General features: G+C 37.5%; 1 protein-coding gene across 4 annotated transcripts in view; it reads right to left on the minus strand.

Moving 5' to 3' along the window:
* The window catches only part of USP25 (ubiquitin specific peptidase 25), a 155533-nt gene that overhangs the window by 108666 nt on the left and 28941 nt on the right, over positions 1–17926 (minus strand). For 3 of the 4 annotated variants that reach the window (XM_061134150.1, XM_061134151.1, XM_061134153.1), the window contains exon 4: positions 7380–7503. In XM_061134150.1, the coding sequence (XP_060990133.1) occupies positions 7380–7503 (124 nt within the window). Of the gene's footprint in view, positions 1–7379; positions 7517–17926 lie in introns of all 4 variants that reach the window. The other variant, XM_061134152.1, reaches the window with a different exon arrangement.

Here is a 17926-nt window from a genome sequence, read left to right on the forward strand (position 1 = left end):
TCCAGATCATTTCTATCTCCCTCCTCCCTCTCCTCTTCTTCATGTAACTCTGTGAACCTCTCTGGGTGTCCCTCACGGGAGAGAATCTTTCCACCATTAACCTAGAAGTTTTATTATCAGTGCTGTATAGTTGGAGAAGTCTTGAGACTACTGGAAGAATAAAACTGAAATCCAGAGGCAGGAGACTTAAGCCCAAAACCTAAGAACACCAGAAAACTCCTGATTACATGGAACATTAAGTAATCAGAGACAGTCCAAAGCCTCCATACCTACACTGAAACCAACCACCACCCAAGAGCCAGTAAGTTTCAGAGCAAGACATACCACGCAAATTCTCCAGCAAATCAGGAACATAGCCCTAAACGTCAACATACAGGCTGCCCAGAGTCACACCTAACACACAGACCCATCTCAAAACTCATTACTGGGCACTCCATTGGACTCCAGAGAAAAGAAATCTAGTTCCATGCACCAGAACACCAACGCAAGCTTCCCTAACCAGGAAACCTTGACAAGCCAATCATCCAACCCCACCCACTGGGTTAAACCTCCACAATAAAAAGGAACCACATACTACCAGAATACAGAAAGCCCACTCCAGACACAGCAATCTAAACAAGATGAAAAGGCAGAGAAATACCCAACAGGTAAAGGAACATGAAAAATGCCCACCAAGTCAAACAAAAGAGTAGGAGATACGGAATCTACCTGAAAAAGAATTTAGAATAATGATAATAAAAATGATCCAAAATCTTGAAAACAAAATGGAGCTACAGATAAATAGCCTGGAGACAAAGATTGAGAAGATGCAAGAAATGTTTAATAAAGACCTAGAAGAAATAAAAAAGAGTCAATTAAAAATGAATAATGCAATAAATGAGATCAAAAACACTCTGGAGGGAACCAAGAGTAGAATAACAGAGACAGAAGATAGGATAAGTGAGGTAGAAGATAAAATGGTGGAAATAAATGAAGCAGAGAGGAAAAAAGAAGAAAGAATCGAAAGAAATGAGGACAACCTCAGGGACCTCTGGGACAATGTGAAACGCCCCAACATTCGAATCATAGGAGTCCCAGAAGAAGAAGACAAAAAGAAAGGCCATGAGAAAATATTCGAGGAGATAATAGCTGAAAACTTCCCTAAAATGGGGAAGGAAATAGCCACCCAAGTCCAAGAAACCCAGAGAGTCCCAAACAGGATAAACCCGAGGCGAAACACCCCAAGACACATATTAATCAAATTAACAAAGATCAAACACAAAGAACAAATATTAAAAGCAGCAAGGGAGAAACAACAAATAACTCACAAAGGGATTCCCATAAGGATAACAGCTGATCTATCAATAGAAACCCTCCAGGCCAGAAGGGAATGGCAGGACATACTTCAAGTAATGAAAGAGAATAACCTACATACAACCTAGATTACTGTACCCAGCAAGGATCTCATTCAGATATGAAGGAGAATTCAAAAGCTTTACAGACAAGCAAAAGCTGAGAGAATTCAGCACCACCAAACCAGCTCTTCAACAAATGCTAAAGGATCTTCTCTAGACAGGAAACGCAGAAAGGCTGTATAAACGTGAACCCAAAACAACAAAGTAAATGGCAACGGGACCACACCTATCAATAATTACCTTAAATGTAAATGGGTTGAATGCCCCAACCAAAAGACAAAGATTGGCTGAATGGATACAAAAACAAGACCCCTATATATGCTGTCTACAAGAGACCCACCTCAAAACAAGAGACACATACAGACTAAAAGTGAAGGGCTGGAAAAAAATATTTCATGCAAACGGAGACCAAAAGAAAGCAGGATCGCAATACTCATATCAGATAAAGTAGACTTTCAAATAAAGGATGTGAAAAGAGACAAAGAAGGAAACTACATAATGATCAAAGAATCAATCCAAGAAGAAGATATAACAATTATAAATATATATGCACCCAACATAGGAGCACCGCAATATGTACGGCAAACGCTAACGAGTATGAAAGAGGAAATTAATAGTAACACAATAATAGTGGGAGACTTTAATACCCCACTCAAAACTATGGATAGATCAACTAAACAGAAAATTAACAAGGAATCACAAACCTTAAATAACCCAATGGACCAGCTAGACCTAATTGACATCTATAGGACATTTCACTCCAAAACAATCAACTTCACCTTTTTCTCAGGTGCACACGGAACCTTCTCCAGAATAGATCACATCCTGGGCCATAAATCTAGTCTTGGAAAATTCAAAAAAATTGAAATCATTCCAGTCATCTTTTCTGACCACAGTGCAGTAAGATTAGATCTCAATTACAGGAAAACAATTGTTAAAAATTCAAACATATGGAGGCTAAATAACACGCTTCTGAATAACCAACAAATCATAGAAGAAATCAAAGAAGAAATCAAAATATGCATAAAAATGAATGAAAATGAAAACACGACAACCCAAAACCTATGGGACACTGTAAAAGCAGTGCTAAGGGGGTAGGTTCATAGCATTACAGGCTTACCTCAAGAAACAAGAAAAAAGTCAAATAAATAACCTAACTCTACACCTAAAGCAATTAGAGAAGGAAGAAATGAAGGACCCCAGGGTTAGTAGAAGGAAAGAAATCTTAAAAATTAGGGCAGAAATAAATGCAAAAGAAACTAAAGAGACCATAGCAAAAATCAACAAAGCTAAAAGCTGGTTTTTTGAAAAAATAAACAAAATTGACAAACCACTAGCAAGACTCATTAAGAAACAAAGAGAGAAGAACCAAATTAACAAAATTAGAAATGAAAATGGAGAGATCACAACAGACAACACTGAAATACAAAGGATCATAAGAGACTACTACCAGCAGCTCTATGCCAATAAAATGGACAACTTGGAAGAAATGGACAACTTCTTAGAAAACTATAACTTTCCAAAACTGAACCAGGAAGAAATAGAAGATCTTAACAGAGCCATCACAAGGAAGGAAATCGAAACTGTAATCAGAAATCTTCCAGCAAACAAAAGCCCAGGACCAGATGGCTTCACAGCTGAATTCTACCAAAAATTTAGAGAAGAGCTAACACTTATCTTACTCAAACTCTTCCAGAAAATTGCAGAAGAAGGTAAACTTCCAAACTCATTCTATGAGGCCACCATCACCCTAATTCCAAAACCAGACAAAGATGCCACAAAAAAAGAAAACTTCAGGCCAATATCACTGATGAACATAGATGCAAAAATCCTTAACAAAATTCTAGCAAACAGAATCCAACAACATATTAAAAAAAATCATACACCATGACCAAGTGGGCTTTATCCCAGGAATGCAAGGATTCTTTAATATCTGCAAATCAATCAATGTAATACACCACATTAACAAATTGAAAGATAAAAACCATATGAGCATGCTAAATTGCTTCAGTGGTGTCTGACTCCTTGAAATCCCATGGACTGTATCCTTGCCAGGCTCCTCTGTGCATGGGATTCTCCACACAACAATACTGGAGTGGGTTGCTATACTCAGCTAGGGAATCTTCCCGACCCAGGGATCGAACTCAAGTCTCTTATGTCTCCTGCATTGGCAAGCAGGTTCTTTACCACTAGTGCCACCTGGGAAGCCATCAGTTCAGTTCAGTTCAGTCGCTCAGTCATGTCCGACTCTGCAACCCCATGAATCGCAACACGCCAGGCCTCCCTGTCCATCACCAACTTCCGAAGTTTACTCAGACTCATGTCCATCGAGTCGGTGATGCCATCCAGCCATCTCATCCTCTTTCGTCCCCTTCTCCTCCTGCCCCCAATCCTTCCAAACTTCAGGGTTTTTTCCAATGAGTCAACCCTTCGCATGAGGTGGTCAAAGCGATGGAGTTTCAACTTCAGCATCAGTCCTTCCAATGAACACCCAGGACTGATCTCCTTTAGTATGGACTGGTTGGATCTCCTTGCAGTCCAAGGGACTCTCAAGAGTCTTCTCCAACATCACAGTTCAAAAGCATCAATTTTTCAGCACTCAGCTTTCCTCACAGACCAACTCTCACATCCATACATGACCACTGGAAAAACCATAGCCTTGACTAGACAGATTTTTGTTGGCAAAGTAATGTCTCTGCTTTTTAATATGCTGTCTAGGTTGGTCATAACTTTCCATCCAAGGAGTAAGCATCTTTTAATATCATGGCTGCAGTTACCATCTGCACTGATTTTGGAGCCCAAAAAAATAAAGTCTGACACTGTTTCCCCTGTCTCCCCATCTATTTTCCATGAAGTGATGAGACCAGATGCCATGATCTTAGTTTTCTGAATGTTGAGCTTTAAGCCAACTTTTCACACTCCTCTTTCACTTTCATCAAAAGGCTTTTTAGTTCATCTTCACTTTCTGCCATAAGGGTGTTGTCATCTGCATATCTGAGGTTATTGATATTTCTCCCAGCAATCTTGATTCCAGTTTGTGCTTCCTCCAGCCCAGCATGTCTCATGATGTACTGTGCATATAAGTTAACTAAGCAACGTGACAATATGTAGCCTTGATGTACTCCTTTTCCGATTTGGAACCAGTCTGTTGTTCCATGTCCAGTTCTAACTGTTGCTTCCGGACCTGCATACAGGTTTCTCAAGAGGCAGGTCAGGTGGTCTGGTATTCCCATCTCTCAGGATTTCCCACAGTTGACTGTGATCCACACAGTCGAAGGCTTTGGCGCAGTCAATAAAGCAGAAATAGATGTTTTTCTGGAATTCTCTTGCTTTTTCTATAATCCTGCGGATGTTGGTAATTTGATCTCTGGGTCCTCTGCCTTTTCTAAAACCAGCTTGAACATCTGGAAATTCATGGTTCATGAATTGCTGAACCCTGGCTTGGAGAATTTTGAGCATTACTTTACTAGCGTGTGAGATGAGTGCAACTGTGCGGTAGTTTGAGCATTCTTTGGGATTGCCTTTCTTTCTTTGGGATTGGAATGAAAACTGACCTTTTCCAGTCCTGTGACCACTGCTGAGTTTTCCAAATTTGCTGGCATGAGTGCAGCACTTTCACAGCATCATCTTTCAGGATTTGAAACAGCTCAACTGGAATTCCATCACATCCATTAGCTTAGTTGGTAGTGATGCTTTCTAAGGACCACTTGACTTCACATTCCAGGATGTCTGGCTGTAGGTGAGTGATCACACCACTGTGATTATCTGGCTCGTGAAGATCCTTTTGTACAGCTCTTCTGTGTATTCTTGCCACGTCTTCTTAATATCTTCTGCTTCTGTTAGGTCCATACCGTTTCTGTCCTTTATCGAACCCATCTTTGCGTGAAATGTTCCCTTGGTATCTCTAATTTTCTTGAAGAGATCTCTAGTCTTTCCCATTCTGTTGTTTTCCTCTATTTCTTTGCATTGATCGCTAAGGAAGGCTTTCTTATCTCTCCTGGCTATTCTTTGGAACTCTGCATTCAAATGGGAGTATCTTTCCTTTTCTCCTTTGCTTTTCACTTCTCTTCTTTCCACAGCTATTTGTTAGGCCTTCTCAGACAACCATTTTGCCTTTTTGCATTTCTTTTCCATGGGGATGGTCTTGATCCCTGTCTCCTGTACAATGTCACGAACCTCTGTCCACAGTTCATCAGGCTCTCTATCAGATCTAGTCCCTTAAATCTATTCTCACTTCCACTGTATAGTCATAAGGGATTTGATTTAGGTCAACCTGAATGGTCTAGTGGTTTTCCCTACTTTCTTCAGTTTAAGTCTGAATTTGGCAATAAGGAGTTCATGATCTGAGCCACAGTCAGCTCCCAGTCTTGTTTTTGCTGACTGTATAGAGCTTCTCCATCTTTGGCTGCAAAGAATATAATCAATCTGATTTCGGTGTCGACCATCTGGTGATATCCATGTGTCGAGTCTTCTCTTGTGTTCTTGGAAGAGGGTGTTTGCTATGGCCAGTGCATTCTCTTGGCAAAACTCTCTTAGCCTTTGCCCTGCTTCATTCCGTACTCCAAGGCCAAATTTGTACATTACATTTAATATTTCTTTTTCACATAATAGATCCTCATTCCCCTTAAATATGAATTTCAACTGATATATTTCATGTTAAAATATTTCTTACAAAGTTTAAGTATTATCAAATTTTATAGTTATTCAAGACAATTATATCAATTCCAATTCATGTTTATCAGACAAAACTTAACTTTATAATTTCTCCAAATCCTTCAAAAAATCAGCCTAAATAAAATCACTGGAAATAGATATGCACTTTTGGTTTTCATTTAAAATTACTGCCATTAAATGATATTAGCTACCGTTAAAGAAGAATATGAATTTTAATTAATTCTTACCATCTTAATATCTTACAAATCAGTTTCCAAAGTAACATTTAGAGACATTAAAAGGTATTACTATGATAAATTATGTGCCTTTGCTAATAAACATAGCATTTTGAGACATCTCCTATCATATAGTAATTTCAGATTACTTAGAAACACACTACTAAATACTGTGTCAAGGGAAATTATCTGAGAAAGCTGGTACATTCTGCTACCAAACACCTCTGTTAACAGGGAAAAGAACACTGGAGTTGTAAGACTCATCTTAGTTGTGTACCTTTGGAAAATCATTTAACCTCTTCAGAGATAAATTTCTTACACAGTAAGATTAAATTGCCCCTGGCTCCAAAGAGTTGTGTAGATGATTATAGTCTGTTATAATTTAAAGTTTTTTTTTTAAACCAAACTTATTTAATCCTTTGGTGGATCAAACTGTTTCAAACTAAACAGCTTTGGTAATTAAATCAAAAGATGCCTTCTATCACACTTCTTGGAATCTTGCTCATTTCTTTAAAAAAAAAAAACTATCATATAAAAAATACTATCATATTAAAGATCAGAAGTAGGCAAACTATGGCTCATGGGCGAAATCCAGCTGGCTGGGTATGTTTTTGTAAATCAAGATTTACTGGAACACAACTGTACTCATTAACTTATCTATTATCAGTGGCTGCCTTTATTTTACACTATAACGCTAGAGTTGAGTAACTGCAACAGAAACCAGATGGCCAACAAAGCCTAAAGTATTTACAACTGGCATGTTACAGATAAGGTCAGCTGATCCCTGCTATAAATGACTATAAGATGAATTGGACAATGGATCCAAAAGGAGTTAGGGAAGAAAAAAAAATCAAAGTAATATTAAAATATACACTTAAATTTTATGCCTCAAAATGCCACTCCAAAACTAAATCTAAGATTCACATGCAATTAGATCCAAAATATGAACATTCTGGTTACATAAAATATAACAATACTGAAGTTTACTAATAGTTTATTTAGAATAATAAAGTATATCTTTGTGCCTCTTCAAGTTAAAGTTAATTATTATTTCTATTATAAACAGTACTTATATCTATACAAATTGCATTTTTACCTGCTAATGGCTTGCTCCTCATCAGTTATTCCAGTCTCCCTGAATGCCCTGTTTGATTCCGCCAAACTCAAGGCAATTGCTCTCTGAAGATCATCTTTATCATCTCCAGTAAGATCAATCACATCTGAAAAGCAAAACTATGTTTCTCAAAATTAAGTCAAACAAAATGAAAGGTAACTCCTAATGTAGATTTTATAACCAATATACCCTTTCAAATCAAACCCAGCACCAACTTAATTCTGTACAGGAACCTCCCCAAAGAGAATGCAAACACATTTTAAATTGGTTATACTTTGGGAAATTTAATGTTCTTCCCTATAAAATCAAGAGCATAGATATTTTTCATTAGAGAAGACACAGTACTATGAAGTCTCTGATTAAAAGCTAATAAGCAAAAAGACTGCTAAAAACAGGTTCTATAATTACAAAAATTGAAAGCAACAATTAAACATTTAAATTTATGCTTTCCGAAGTTAACCCACATATACACGTTTCAGTTAGTCCATACAACCTAGACATTTATCAAAGTATGATAATTAAATGAGCTCTCAAAGTTATGTTCCAGAAACTAATTGGCCATGTTGTTTAGTCACTAAGTCATATTCAATTCTTTTGCAACCATATGGACCATGGCCCACCAGGCTCCACTGTTCATGGGATTTCAGGTAAAAATACTGGAGTCGGTTGCCATGACCTCCTCCAGGGGATCTTCCTGACCCAAGGATCGAACCCAGGTCTCCTGCACTGCAGATGGACACTTTACTGCTGGGCCACCAGGGAAGCCCAACTGACAACAGATACTTACATACACTTTTAAAGTCTGAAAGAATGTATGAAGCTGTCAACAATGATTAATTTTGAGAAGGAGGATTAGGGGGGAAAGAAAGTATAAGGATCCCTCGCTTTCTAATTTCTGTTCTATGTTTTTTAATTATAAAAAGTTTTCATTTCATAAAAATAAAATACACACTACTAAATGAAATGTTTTCTTCAGTGAGAATAAAATAGTCTTGATGCTGTAAGTATTCTTTCTCAAAAGAATAAAGTCTATAACTATTACCACATTCAGAAAAACTGCTTTGTAATCCAATTTCCCAACATCTATTGATCTATTTCCTTAACCCAAAAGAGATCAATTATACCTCTATTATCATTTAAACAATGGCAAACCATAACATGTTGCTAAGTAGGAGATTAGAAAATAAAAGGATGAGAAAGAGAAAGAAGTATAGCTGTCACTACCTTATTTTTGCATCACTGGGATTATGCTGCTTAGTATTTTAGACAAGTTTTTTATTCATTTTGTTTATTTGAATTTGAGACATGTTAAATTATTTTTTTCCTTTGTAATCCGAGTATTACAAGAGTGAAACAAGAAAAAGGAGTAAGGAATGGGACATAAGGTGTCTGCATTCTACCATCTGAAAGTGAAGTGAAAGTCCCTCAGTCGTTTCTGACTCTTTGTGACCCCATGGACTACAGAGTCCATGGAATTCTCCAGGCAAGAATACTGGAGTGGGTAGCCTTTCCCTTCTCCAGCCGATTTCCCCAACCCAGGAATCGAACCAAGGTCTCCTGAATTGCAGGCAGATGCTTTACCAACTGGGCTATCAGGAAAGCCCAAAGTGAAAGTCAAAGTCACTCAGTCGTGTCCGACTCTTTGTGACCCCATGGACTATACGGTCCACGGAATTCTCCAGGCCAGAATACTGGAGTGGGTAGCCCTTCCCTTCGCCAGAGGATCTTCCCAACCCAGGGATCGAACCCAGGTCTCCTGCATTGCAGGCGGATTCTTTACGAGCTGAGCCACAAGGGAAGCCCATCTAGTTAAGGATTATATGTAACTATTTAAAAAAATTTTTCACACTTAGTAATAAATAAAATACATCAATAGATTCAGAAGTCTACTTCTATTGTTATATACACTTTTTCCTCCAAACAGTAGCTTATAAGAATACTATAAATATTAGAAGGAACAGTTGGCCATAGAAGATTTTTTTAATTCTTTAGACAGTACAATCAAACCTTACAAAAGTGCAATAAAGTCAAAGTCGCTCAGTCTTGTCCCAATTCTTCACGACCCCATGAACTATACAGTCCATGGAATTCTCCAGGCCAGAATACCGGAGTGGGTAGCTGTTCCCTTCTCTAGGGGATCTTCCCAACCTAGAGATCAAACCCAGATCTCCAGCATTGCAGGCAGGTCTAAAAAAATTCAACCAAGTAAAATGTGGAACAGTTACAGAACCACTGCAGTGATACACCTGTCAGCAGGCTATGTCTGGTAGCTGTAGATGGATGAAGTCACCAGTGTGCATCATCATTCAGTCCAGCTGAAATATTGATTAAGGAAGCTAAATTAGAGAGGCATGAAATGGCCTCATAAAAATGAGATCATGGTCATTAAAAATGACTAAAACTTGGGTGACTAAAGAGAGAACAATAAAGTAAAAAAAATAACTTGAAAATCACAAAGAAGCAAACAGGTTTGGAGGACTTGATCAATTAGCACCTCAGATTCCACCATCTCATGTTCCTAGTATGTGTTCTTCAATGACAGAAGCCGAAAAGATTAAAACAAACCAGCCTATTTTCCTGATTCACTTGTAGTTACGGTTTTGGATAAAATTTACGTTCCACCAATCACATATACTATAGCATGAGATGTGAAAGGCAGCTATGAGGAGGAAGGCACTCTCCTGCTGCTTTTGGCTGTTTTTTTCCCAGCATGACTGAACAGATGTGAGCTGCTCCACAGCAGCACTCCAGCTTCCAGCTTCAGGATGTCAAGAGAGACAGCAGAGGCAGTAACCAGACTCTGTGCTCCAGTGTCCAGGCACAGCTTAGTCCAGTTACCTGATCCTGGATGGTTCTCCGTGGGCAACAGCTATAAAGCTCTGTTCTCAACTGTCCCACAGGCAGTCTCCTGATCCCCTGTCTCCCTGACTGTGGCAGATGGAGTAGCTTTGCTGGCTGGCCAGTCCTGCAAGAATCTGGGAGTCATTTCAGAAAGCTGAGCTAGAGATCCTTCCTCCAGTGCTCCCACCGATTTTTTTTTTTTAAACAATCTAGTCCCCTGTATTAAATTTCTTCTTCAAAACTAAAGTGTTTACTGTTTCACAACTGACAAGTAAACTAAGCTGACTAGAGCAGAAACTCACTTAGAAATAGCAACAAGTTATATTTCTAGCTTTTCATAATTCAGCAATCGTTACTCGAGAAACACAAAAGCAAAAAGTAAGGCAAGATGCTTTTAACCCTATTTCATAAACAAAATAACTGAAGTTGCGAGAAGTGAAATCTAATATCATAAGAATAAAAGAAAGGTAAACAGACTTCAAATTTAAGTCCTCAAATTATTAAATCCAGTGATCTCCCCTCCATTCTAGCAGTACCCAAGTGTAATCCATGGATTCTCGAGGATCCCCAGTGACTCTATAATGGAAGGGGTTCCTTAAGTAAAAAATGCTCTCATAAAAAATGCTATGATGTTATCTGTCTTTCCTGGTATGGTCACATTTACAGTTATTATGCAAAACAACAGGGCATTAAACCACTGTGTCTTAGCACAAATCAAGGTAGCAGCATCAAGTTATATAAGCAATTCATTATATTACAACTATACACATTCATAATTCAAAAAAAAAAGCCAATCTCTCTTAAATCCTTAATAAGAGAAAATTAATTTTATGAAATCTCAATTACTGTTTTACATGGTCTTTTACTTCTATGTGACAAAACTGGACATATGCATAGTAGTTCTGTTACATATGCAAAGTATGCTGTTGCTAAAGAAAAAAACACTAGTGCATTGCTTGAGCTGAAAGTTGAATTCAATGAATTTTTTTCATGGAGCACTATTTTTACTTGATATTACAACTGATAAACTACAAACTATGATTAATCAGACGTCAGTATTTGACAGACATTTTCTCAAAAAAAGGGGAGCCTGTCACTTGAAAAACAAATGAGACTATTTGCTGCCAATGATAACTATGGAATTTTCAAGCAGAAGTTGCAACTTCAGAAAACTTGTTTCTATCACTATGACAGTGATATCTTCCCAATACTTTAAAGGCTTTTCTGGTGAAATCAAGTGATATTAACAATTTCTATTTGTTTTGTAATGTAGATGTTCTTCAAACATTTGGAAGGAAATTTTTTCCAAATTACCAATGCATTGTGTTACTAAATGATGCATGGATTAACAAGTCAATTCCAAGAGCAAGGTAAGATCCTAGGAGCATCTTTTGTTCTAATACTTGGTCTCTGACCCAGTTCCTGACAAAGAGCTCCTGTATCACTTGGCATTTTCTAGGTGACAGGAGCATCTTTTCTTCTAAAGAGATGACTCTTGGTGGGCTCCAGACTGACTTCAGGATGGGCCAGAAAGACTAAGTCATGATGAGAAGCTTACAACTTGGAGCCCCACGTCCCATCCTCTAGAGAGATATATATGAGGGACCAGAGATTAAGTTAACAAACAATCAAGCCTACCTGATGAAACTGCCATAAAAATTCCCAAGTACAAGGTCTGGAGAGCTTCCAGGTTGATGAACATATCCATACGCTGGGAGGGTGGTACATCTTAACTCCACAAGGCAGAAACTTCTGGCTTGGGACTTTTCCAGACTATACAAGTGTGCTCTAAACACTTCTCCATCTGGCTGTTCATCCTTTATCATAGCCTTTAATATAATAAACTAATAAAAAGTGTTTACCTGAGTTGTGAGCCATTAGAGCAAATTATCAAACTTGAGGGGGGTCACGAGAACTACTAATCTGAAGCCAAGTCAAACAGAACATAGGTAACCTGGGGACCCACTACTTGTGACAGGTGTCTCAGGTAGGAGTTTTGTGGGACTGAGAATTTAGCCTGTGGCGTTTGATGCTAACTCCAGGTAAATGGTGTCAGAATTGTAGAATACCCAGCTGATGTCACAGAACTGGTCGTATACAGGGGAAAAAAACCTCACATATCTGGTATCAGAGGAATTAAGTGTGTGCAGAGGAAGAAAAAAGTAGTTATAGTCTTTAAAGCTAGGAAGACTGGCTGACCAGACTATCGTTCCTTAATTGAAATTCTGAGATTTGTTCCTTTAAGCAATGGAGAAGGTTTAGTATAGTTTCGCTTTAATTACAATAATTTTCTCCATGATGCTCATAAAGCTTCTTCTTTCCATAGGTTATTTTAGAACCATACAGCCATACTCAATTATTATAACCTACATGCATATCAAATACATATGTCCATCAACAACACCCAGAGTTTGCTCAAACTCACTCCATTCAGTCAGTGATGCCATCCAACTATCTCATCTTCTGTCATCCCCTTCTCCTCCCGCTTTCAAACTTTCCCAGCATCAGGGTCTTTCCAAATGAGTCAGTTCTTTGCATCAGGTGGCCAAAGTATTGGAATTTCAGCTTCAGCATCAACCCTTCCAATGAACATTCAGGACTGATCATCTTTAGGATGGACTGGTTTTATCTCCTTGCAGTCCAGGGGACTTTCAAGAGTCTTCTCCAACACCACAGTTCAAAAGCATCAATTCTTCAGCACTCAGGTTTCTTTATAGTCCAACTGTCACACCCATATATGACCACTGGAAAAACCATAGCCTTGACTAGACGGACCGTTGTTGACAAAGTAATGTCTCTGCTTTTTAATATGCTGTCTAGGTTGGTCATAACTTTCCTTCCAAGGAGTAAGCGTCTTTTAATTTCATGGCTGCAGTTACCATCTGCACTGATCTTGGAGCCCCAAAAAATAGTCAGCCACTGTTTCCCCATTTATTTGCCATGAAGTGACGGGACCAGATGCCATGATCTTAAGTTTTCTGAATGTTGAGCTTTAAGCCAACTTTTTCACTCTCCTCTTTCACTTTCATCAAGAGGCTCTTTAGTTCTTCTTCACTTTCTGCCATAAGGGTGGTGTCATCTGCATATCTGAGGTTATTGATATTTCTCCCGGCAATCTTGGTTCCAGCTTGTGCTTCATCCAGGCCAGCATTTCTCATGATGTACACTGCATGTAAGTTAAATAAGCAAGGTGATAATATACAGCCTTGACGTACTCCTTTTCCTATTTGGAATCAGTCTGTTGGTCAATGTCCAGTTCTAACTGTTGTTTCCTGACCTGAATACAGATTTCTCAAGAGACAGGTCAGGTGGTCTAGTATTCCCATCTCCTTCAAAATTTTCCACAGTTTATTGTGATCCACACAGTCAGAGCTTTTGGCATAGTAAATAAAGCAGAAACAGATGTTTTTCTGGGACTCTCTTGCTTTTTTGATGATCCAATGAATGTTGGCAATTCGATCTCTGGTTCCTCTGCCTTTTCTAAAACCAGCTTGAACATCTAGAAGTTCACGGTTCACTGAAGCCTGGCCTGGAGAATTTTGAGCGTTACTTTATTAGTATGTGAGATGAGTACAATTGTGCAGTAGTTTAAGCATTCTTTGGCATTGCCTTTCTCTGGGGCTGGAATGAAAACTGACCTTTTCCAGTCCTGTGGCCACTGCTGAGTTTTCCAAATTTGCTGGCATATTGAGTGCAGCACTTTCACAGCATCACCTTTTGGGATTTGAAATAGCTCAATTGTTTAGTAGTAAACAATTTCTAATTGGCAAAAGTCAATTACAAAAATTTAGCCTTTGTAAAAAATTCCATCCAATGCAAGGTACAACCTTGGAAAAACACTAAGGTTCCTTTCAACCAATCGTTCCATCAGTACTAGAAGAAATGTGAATGGAATTCAAGGGCACAAGCATGTTAGTGTCAGCTGAGTAATACTGTAGAAAAATCACTGTACAAAAACCTATGAACAGTACTCTCCAACATTTCAAGACTGCCCAAAATAAAACGTTTTTTTCCTGTAAAGTCAGAAATACATACATCAAAACATAACATTCACCTTAATAAATCTTTCTAAAAATTTACACACCAAGTACCAAACATTTCTCTGCTAACTCCAAAATACAGAAAGCCATCAACTTAACAATAAATTAGACTTCAAATGTATACATCATTTACCATTCATAATTCATTTTCTCATGAAAATGGTACATAAAATGACATAAGGAGTCCAAGTTAGCTCAGAAGAGTCAATTTAGCCCATAATCTAATTGAACTACAATGTATGTAAGATTGTAGTTACAGCTACAATGTAAGATTTTGATTTAGGTGGGTAGAAAGTTCTTTCATTATTTTCCTCACCTACATAAGGCTAATCCTAGGGGAAACACTTTTCTTTTTTTTTTTAATAAGCCAAGCTTATACTTACCGTCAGCAAAGATTTCCAGGGAGAGAAGTGATATGAATAGAAAGAGCTGTTTGGGAAGGTAAGAATTAAAAGTGCTGGACAAGTGTAAAAAGAATATGTACCAGGGCAGAAAAACTGAAGGAAAAAGTAGGCACGTAAAAACTGACAGACAAACACTGAAGGGGAAAGTGTGCACATAAAAACTGACAGAACTGCAAACTACATGGTGGTTCTGGGAGATGAGGAAAAGCTGGAGGGGGGAAAAAAATCACTGAGCCACCAGAAGGAAGGGGATGCCCTTAAAAGAAAAAAGCAAAGATGAAGAAAGAGATCATAAGCAGGTGAATGGAAATGAGGAAAAGACCATTCTCAGCCTCACTCTGCTTCAACCATGGTTGTTGTCCTCACCATTCACCAAAACACTCCTGCCTCAAGGCCCCAGCCTGGGTCACACTTCCCTCAGACATCCTGGAGGTTCCGCCCCTCACTTCTTCGGGCAGCTGTATAAATGAGACATTCCCCGTCCAACCCTCCATCTAAAATAGCACACCCTGTGTCTGAACTGCAAACCCATCCCTGTCACCCTCTGTCCTTCTACCCTGCTCTGTTCTTCTTCACAAACTTACTACTACCAGACATTTTTTATTTATTATTTACCATCAGTCTTCCCCCTATGTTAATGCAGACACTTCTTGATATTTTTTAATGGCCTAAAAGAGTACTTGATTTGTATTAGGAAATCAATAAATATCTGTTAAGCAAATAAAGGTTAATATGTAGACTGGAATAGAAATAAAATTAATCAGTGATCTTCATAGTGGCACTAGCTAGAATACTTGAGAATATATACTTCATCCATCGAAAACTTTTTCCAGATAAAGGACAAATAGCATAACAAGGTGTCATGTTAAAAGAATACTTAAAAGCAAGAAGACATAATAGAAATTGTGCTGCTCACTGCACTCTCCCATTCTTTTCCAACCTTATCATTGCTAAACACAGATTCTCCAAAACACTGATGTCCAATAAAACTTCCTGTGATGGTGGAAATGTATTATTATCCACACAGCCCAATACAGTAGCCACTAGTTACATGTTGATGACTACTGCCCATTTTAAATGTATCTATGGCAACAGAAAAACTGAGATTTGGGATTATTTAAATTGTTGTTAAATTTAAGTTGTCACATGTAACTACTGGCAACTGTATTAACTCAGTTCTAAACGGTGTTGCTCTGTTTTTAATAGTTGCTGCTAAATTTATAACAGCAGCACTGTTAAGTAAGAAAAGGGTAATAAAGGAGCCGTATCCTGAGTTTGTCATCTATTTCATCATGTTTTCTGACTTGGAAAAAACTAAAAATTATCATTCTGTATTAGTCAACAAAAACTGCAAATGCCACAGCCATCATTTTGTCCTAAAATTACAGAAAATAAAGTTATACAAGCAATTCTACAGTGTATGTCTGACACAGAATGTATGCCTAACTGCATCTAATCAGCTACAAGTTATTTGCATACCACTGTAGCATCTCATTTTTAGGCTTAACTGACTTTTGGTGAATCATGCATTATGCATTAGAAATCTCTACAGAAAGAGATTTAACTTCTATCTAACTTTTTTCTTTCTGCAGTTGCTTATTTAACAAATTTGGTGAATAGAAAAAATTATCAGTGTTCAATTAGTAAATCCTAAACTTCTCAACATAAGTGATTTACACTCAGCAGGGATGAGAGCACTAGACTGGAATCTGTCTATAATTTTTGCTTTAAATCTAAAAAAAAAAAAAAAAAAAAAAAAAAATCAATTTTAGACTAGTGAAGCAACCAAGACTAGAGTTCCAGGACAGAACTTAACATCTTTCTCCCTTTCTGTACAATCCTTATCAAATAATTCAAGTTCTTCTGTAAAAAGAAATACAGCAATTAAAAAAAAAAATACAATGCTTTTAAATTTGTGAAGGGTCTACCACTTAACACTCACTCCAGTGTGTGATATTAATTTCTCTAAAACTTAAGTCGATATGTGGCATTATTTTCTATGTTAAAATTACCTACCCAAATCCCTCTTATCTTTTGATCCATACTTTGATTGCACAATTGTAGCACATCTTGTTCTGGTGGGCATATACTGTTTTTTCCCTGTTTTAAAAAAGTTCAAAAGAATTTAATGATCAAGAAAGAAAGAGTATTACTATCTGATTTCAAATTGGGCAAAAGCCTTGTATGGTCATGTCTATGACAGAGTTTGCCATGACACAAAAACCACACAATCTCTTCTCTGATTATTAAATACACCTATGATATCTCAGTATCTTGCACTGTTTCCTAGTCCCCTTTGTATTTTTAATTGCAAAATTTCTAACACAATCATTTTACTTCTCGTTTAAGCTGGAGACAGGAGGCACTCATTTGACAATTCACAATATCCAGTCTAAATGGGATAAAAGTAATTTTTAAATGTGCCTCAACTACATGCTAACAGTACTACAAAAAGTACCCCCCCCAACAGGATTTATTTATAGCTTGGAATGTTATCAAAACAATACTTCTTAATTCCTTTATGCAGAGTACAAGCTTTCCTTGAAATGTTACCTTTTCTCTCAAAAATGAAAAGTAAAAATACACTGAGGCCAGTAATCGCCCTACCAACTACTGAAAATGTAATTACTTCTTCAGTATTAAAGTTCACAAACAGTGTGTCCACAAACATGTGTTCTCCTCTCAAATGACATAATTTGCTTTCTTTTCTGAAGTACTTGGGTATATGAAAATTGCCCTACAACCCCAAATGTGACTTCTATGGAACATTAATTTGAAAACTAAATTTTTCTTGTCATCCAAAAAACACGTGTTTAGTTCTTCTAAAAGAGACCTTTAGTTATAAGTTTTATTCTAGTTTATAACAACAAGGAACCATTATGTGTTTAGCATTAGAGACTTTTATTTCAAAACATAAATGTTTTGTCAGCACTACAACCAACAGATGACAAAAAGTTAGCAAGGTTTATTTATGCCTTAGCCCTGTTTATAACAGATTTTACACTTGGAAAAAAAAAGAGAAGAAATTGAAAAAACAAAAACCTTTGCCATTATTTGAAAGAATTAAGTTCAAGTATGGTCAATTTTCAAGTAACAAGGTATTTCACATAAAATTAAGAAAATGCTCAAAAAGAGTTTTTTATCGAGAACAATCCCTTGAAAATTTCCTCACACTCTGATCACTCCAACACTCCACACTCCTTTAGCACTCACACTTTTATTCAAGAAGAGGTCTGCATTTAAG

Source organism: Dama dama, chromosome 31 (assembly GCF_033118175.1).
Source record: "Dama dama isolate Ldn47 chromosome 31, ASM3311817v1, whole genome shotgun sequence".
Lineage (NCBI taxonomy): Eukaryota > Metazoa > Chordata > Mammalia > Artiodactyla > Cervidae > Dama > Dama dama.